General features: G+C 37.2%; 1 protein-coding gene across 1 annotated transcript; it reads left to right on the plus strand.

The window, feature by feature from the left end:
• Positions 1-633: 633 nt before the first annotated feature.
• LOC144980296 (uncharacterized) lies at positions 634-1,461 on the plus strand. Its single transcript, XM_078927941.1, has one exon. The coding sequence runs from the start codon at positions 634-636 to the stop codon at positions 1,459-1,461; it is 828 nt and encodes a 275-aa protein (XP_078784067.1).
• Positions 1,462-6,209: the final 4,748 nt, after the last annotated feature.

The raw sequence follows: 6,209 nt of genomic DNA on the forward strand, positions 1-6,209 counted from the left end.
ATTGCCGGTTCCAAGCCCAGATGAGGAAGGAGGAGGGTTAGGCGTAGGGCCAGCAACTCCACAAGCCGCTACAGAAACGTCGATGAAAGAAAACCCAATTACTACTGTTCTGGGGGAGGAAGGGTCTTTGCGACACATGACGCTTTGCAGTGAAAGCCGACAGGAAGCTACAAGGCCGACTTTCCTTCTTTCGACCAGAACCATCAACGTCGGAACATGGAATGTGAAGACCGTGTATGAGATGGGAAAAACCAACCAAGTAGCAGCAGAAATGAAAAGCTACAACCTCACACTGCTTGGAATCAGTGAGACCCGTTGGACCCAGTCAGGGCAGAAGAATCTGATCACAGGAGAGCTCTTACTGTATTCCGGGCACGAAGAAGAGAACGCTCCACACACAGAAGATGTGGCACTCATGCTGTCAAAATCTGCACAGCAGGCCCTGATAGGATGGGAAGCACACGGACCGCGAATTATCGGAGCTTCCTTCAAAACAAAAGTGAAGAAGATCACAATGAATATAATACAGTGTTATGCACCAACAAATGAACATGACGAAGAGGTAAAAACAGGTTTTACAACAGATTGCAGAATATCCTGGCCAAATATCCAGAGAAAGATGTGAACATTCTCATGGGTGACATAAACGCAAAGATAGCAATAGACAATACAGGGTTCGAGGAAGTGATGGGAAAACATGGACTGGGAGTAATGAACGAGAATGGGGAGAAATTTGCAGACTTCTGTGCTATGAATAACCTGATCATTGGAGGTAGCACTTTCCCCCACAGAAGAATACATAAGGCTACATGGGTATCACCCGACCTTGTTACCGAAAACCAGATTGACCACATCTGCATAGCTAAGAAATTCAGAAGGTCCCCGATGGATGTACGGGTGAAAAGAGGAGCAGACGTTGCATCGGACCACCACCTGTTTGTAGCAAGGCTGAAATTAAAACTGAAGAGAAATTGGATGGAAGCAACGAAAAGAGAGAAGTACAATGTCAATTTGTTGAAAAATCCAGATACCCTAGGAAAATTCAGCCTGACTCTCACCAATATGTATAAAGTATTAAAAGATCAGTTTTTGGAAGAGAGCAGTGTGGAAGATTATTGGCAGAAAGTGAAAGAAGGACACAAGACAACCTGTCAGGAAGTGCTTGGGCCGATGAGACACCACCATAAGGAATGGATTTCAGCCAAAACACTGCAAAAGATCCAGACAAGGAAGCAAAAGAAGGCAGTCATAAACAATTGCTGGACAAGAGCCACAAAGGAAAAGGCACAGAAAGACTTCACAGAAGCCAACAGAGAAGTTAAGAGGAGTGCAAGAACAGATAAGCGCGAATACATTGACAGCCTGGCGGAAGAAGCAGGGAAAGCAGCAGCCAGCAACAACATGAAACAGCTGTATGACATATCAAAGAAACTGTCGGGGAAAAGCAACAGGCCCGAGTGACCAGTCAAAGACAAAGAAGGAAACACCATCCTGGTAAAGGAACAGCAACTAAATAGATGGGCTCTTCACTTTGAAGAGCTTCTGAACAGACCAGCTCAGTCGAACGCCCCAAATATCAACCCAGCTGATACAGACCTTGACATCAACTGTAGACACCCGACTAAAGAGGAGATCAGGAACGCCATCAAACTATTGAAGAATGGCAAGGCAGCTGGGCCAGACAACATTCCCGCAGAAGCTTTAAAGTAAGACGGACTTAAAAACGACCACAGAAATGCTTTATCCTCTCTTCAAGAAGATCTGGGAGGAGGAAGAAGTACCAACAGAGTGGAAGGAAGGGTACCTCGTCAAACTGCCTAAGAAAGGCGACCTCAGCAATTGCAACAACTACCGAGGAATAACGCCTCTGTCAGTGCCAGGAAAGTCTTTAATAGACCCTATTCCACTCCATGGGGTGGTTTTACACCCCAGCCCTATGTTTTTCACCAATAACTTTTTTATTTTTTTTGAGCTAGAAAGTTGAAATGTTATGTAATCGCTAATTGTTATATGATAATTGTGACCACAAAGTATCATTTATATCAGTATAATATATTTTGAGTTATATAGGTATAAAATGTCAGATACCCTATTCCTATCCGATGGGGTGTAAAAGTAAAACCACCCCATGACAATAAAGAGAAAAAAATGTAACATTCCTATTTCAATCCTATGGGGTGGTTTTACAGCCCAGCCCGTCTAATAGAAAATATGAGACTACACCTATTCTAATCCAAGGGGGTGGTTTTACACCCCATCCTATGTATAGAGAAAACATGAGCAACTAAATCAAATACCTATATAAACAAGCAATAAACAGACAAGGATTTCATTAACCTATTTTGTATTATATAAATGTATATACAAAACACACATGAAATAGAAAAACAATAACACAATAAGTAAAACTGAGACCATAATGAGTTTTATTTTTAAAAACCAAGTGAATTTTATTGAAATTAAATTTTATCTTTGGAACAAGTGAAATATAACACTGTGGCAACTTTTATTTTATTTTAATTTTTGATATGTATTACACGCATATCAGTTAACTTTAAAAAAAACATGAAACATGAATTAAATTTATTTGTTTTCGTAACCAACTGGAAGAAATGAGTTTCAAAATCAAAATTTAATAGGGTAACAACAAAAATATTTCTTGTGGTTTGATTTATGGCTGACTAAAGACAATTCAGAGGTGAAAGCAAAGCTTGATTCAGATTTTTTCAAATCCTTGCCATGTTTAAATTTCTCAGGAAGAAAACGTTTGTCTCTACGAACAATCCCAACTCCTGTCAATCCTTGCTTTCTGAGCCATAACAAAAGCTCTTTGTCCGTGATAAAATTATCAAAAGTAATATTTCTACCACTTTTGCAATATGGCATAGCTAATTCCTTGACAGTTTCTCTTCCTAAATTTGTCCTCCTTTCTCCATATTTTCCAAGATAGGGAATTGCTTTCAGTGGATAAGCAGTCTTAGAATCACATATCCAGAATATTTTCAATCCATACTTATCCGGTTTGCTTGGTAAATATTGAAGAAACTTGACTCTCCCCCTCCATGGGATTAATTGCTCATCCACTGTAAGGTTCATGTCTGGAGTATATCTTAGAAAGTTGATTGTTGATGGTATCAAAAAGGTCCCTGATTGGCGCAAAACATCTGAAATAGAAACAGGAACAGCAGTTCACTTGATAGGCATTTATTTTTCTATCCATTGTATTAAAATTCAATTTCAGCAAAAGCAATATACCGGTACTTGACACCTAAGACTAAGATACACCATTCCTCTTCGTTTCATCTATCTGATTGTTGTCGTTACTTTAGACATAGGTCATTTCAGCAACAGTGCTACTTGACAACTACTGTGCTGCCACAAAGATGAATATGGAATAGCATCCAGGCTGCATCATACCAAGACATCAAATTCGGTATTGTAGTAGATGGAACTCGGCGTCGTGAGAACAGTGTTCTGACTGGTCAGGCCTCATATCACTATAGGGTGACAGCATAAGAAGATACAACTTAAGCTTGATAAAAATAAAAGAAAAAAAATTACCAGATAAACTCTGTAAGCCTGGTGCATTTTAATGACTTGAATATGGTACATTGGGATCATCAGTGAGGGAAGATTCATAATTGAGATCAGCAAGGTCTTCGTGGCACACATCTGTAGAGAATGATGCAAATAAATGGAACATATGATACAGCAAAATGAAAGAACAGGGTGGTCTGTTTGCATACTTACTATACATGAATTTCTCAATATGTATTAGAATTGGATTTACCGACTGCATGTTCGTTGATTAAAATACATCTTTCCGGAAGTGAATCCAGAGTAGACCCTATACTATAAGTGCTTTACGTGACCCTATATGCTCAAAATTGTACAGTAGATAAGCTTATAAAACCAAAGACAAACACACAGTTATTTTATCAGCTCCCTGCCAGACGTGGCATATTATAGGAAAAGTGATACGGCTGGCTGGCCTGGTGTCTGTGAACACTTACTGGCTAAGATTTGTGCTACACTGCATGTCTGAGTCTGATTCGCACAAATAATTGTCAAAGTAGTGCAGTATCTTTATGTGACCTATAGTAGTTGAAAGAGAGGTTAACCCTAACAAAACAAGCAAGAATAGATTCAGAAGGGACTTACCTGATGTAGAGTTGAAACTTCTTTCTAAGAGTGACGGATCCGAGAGATGAACTGGCTGGAGATCAATAAAGTCTGAACTGTTTTCATGTTGTTGAGGGCCCTTGAAATGCTTGAAAAACATTCCTATTTGCATCCGCCGCCATTCTCACTTCGTTTTGATTTTATTGTAATGAATGAATCAAATTAATATTCAAAACAAAATAGAACAACCTTAGGAACGGGGAGATAGGAACACCTGCTCTGTGTTGTAATTATTGTAACAGGAACATGTGACAAACAGGAAGGGGAAGGAATGAAAAAGTTGGGTCAGAGTCATGGTGTGGAAAATGTAAAAAATAAAAATAGAACAAGCTGTGAAACAAAAGTCTATTATATTATCTCTATTCTTTGCACTAATTATGGTAAAAACTGGTGGCATGAATAATAATAATAATAATAATAATAATAATAATAATAATAATAATAATAATAATAATAATAATAATAATAATAATAATAATATATAATAATAATAATAATAATAATAATAATAATAATAATAATAATAATAATAATAATAATAATAATAATAATAACAATAACAATAATAATAATAATAATAATAATAATAATAATAATAATAATAATAATAATAATAATAATAATAATAATAATAATAATAATAATAATAATAATAATAATAATAATAATAATAATAATAATAAAAATAATAAATAAAATAAAAGCAATAATAATAATAGTTCTTTTCATATTTTCCTATATTAACTTAGGGGTGCAAAACCACCCCATTGGATAAGAATATGGTAAAAAGCTTTTTTATTGCCATTTGACTAGGGGTGTAAAACCACCCCAATGGAAAAGAATAGGGTAACTCGCATTTTTTCTTATCATTGGAATAGGGGTGTAAATCCACCCCATGGGGTATGAATAGGACTATGAAAATTGGGAGTGGAATAGGGTTAAAGCCCGGCGTTAGCCGAGTAGAATGCTACTTCTCAACATAGTCTCCGCCTCTCTCAATAGCCGCAGTCCAATCTTTTTTTAAGGTCATATATCCCGTTCTCGGAAAACTGAGTTGACTGAAAATTGAGCCAATTTCTCATAACTGCCTTGGCTTCTTCATCATCTTCTAAGCAATGTTCCCTCATTGCCACATTCAGTGGACCAAAAAGTTGAAAATCGGAAAGTGTCGTGTCTATTGAATTAATAAGGAAGGTGAGAAAGGGTTGTCAATCCAAATAATGCAATTATCTCCCTTTTCCTGGCACTTGTCTGTGTGTGTGTGGAAAGGACTTTTCATGAAGAAACTTAACAATACTCGTTCCATCTTCAAAGCCGGTCTAACTCGACGAATTCTTGCTTTCAGTACCTCAATGTCTATTTGTATCGTTCAGAGTTGACATTGACTCTCTGTTGCAGTAGATCAACGAGGATGACACCTCTTATGTCCCAAAACACTGTTGGCAAAGTTTTCCCTGCTGATTCTCGGCTTTGAAGTTTTTGGTCTTTAGGGAAGAGGTGTGCTGCCATTCCAATGATTGTCTGTTCGAATCAAACTCAACCCACCTAAACCACTACCTCTACAAAATGCCGGAGTTTTACAGACTTTTCCAATGCATTTCAAATGTCACTCGAGGTTTCTTCTTCGAAAACAAGAAATTCAATGACATCTTTCTGTCGCTGACGGTCATCCATAGGGGCAGCCCTTTTGAACTGGCAGACCTTTGTCAAAATTTCATAGAGTTAAAATTTTAAACTTTTGGTTTAAAGGGTACATACTTAAGTTGAATTGAGCCACATATAACGTCACATGAAAAAGAAATGAACTCAGCAGGAAATTTGTCCCATTACTTTTTGACTCACCCTCGTATTTATTGTGGTTATTAATTCAATTTCTAGTATCCTACAGTGCGTTAAAAAAATTATTATTGACTCATTTCAGGTTTGAATAACTCAAGAGCTATGTACGATTACATCAATATGTGCAAAATTTATTCAAGTTTTGATTGAGTTAAATTTTAACACTGTGCGTCCTTTGGGAGCTGGGA

The sequence above is a fragment of the Berghia stephanieae genome, chromosome 9 (genome assembly GCF_034508935.2).
Source record: "Berghia stephanieae isolate SIO BIC M18660-M18661 chromosome 9, UCSD_Bste_1.3, whole genome shotgun sequence".
NCBI lineage: Eukaryota > Metazoa > Mollusca > Gastropoda > Nudibranchia > Aeolidiidae > Berghia > Berghia stephanieae.

What these genes read in the sequence shown, in the direction of transcription:
- LOC144980296 (XM_078927941.1), top strand. Translation starts at nt 634, where the DNA reads ATGGGTGACATAAACGCAAAGATAGCAATAGACAATACAGGGTTCGAG.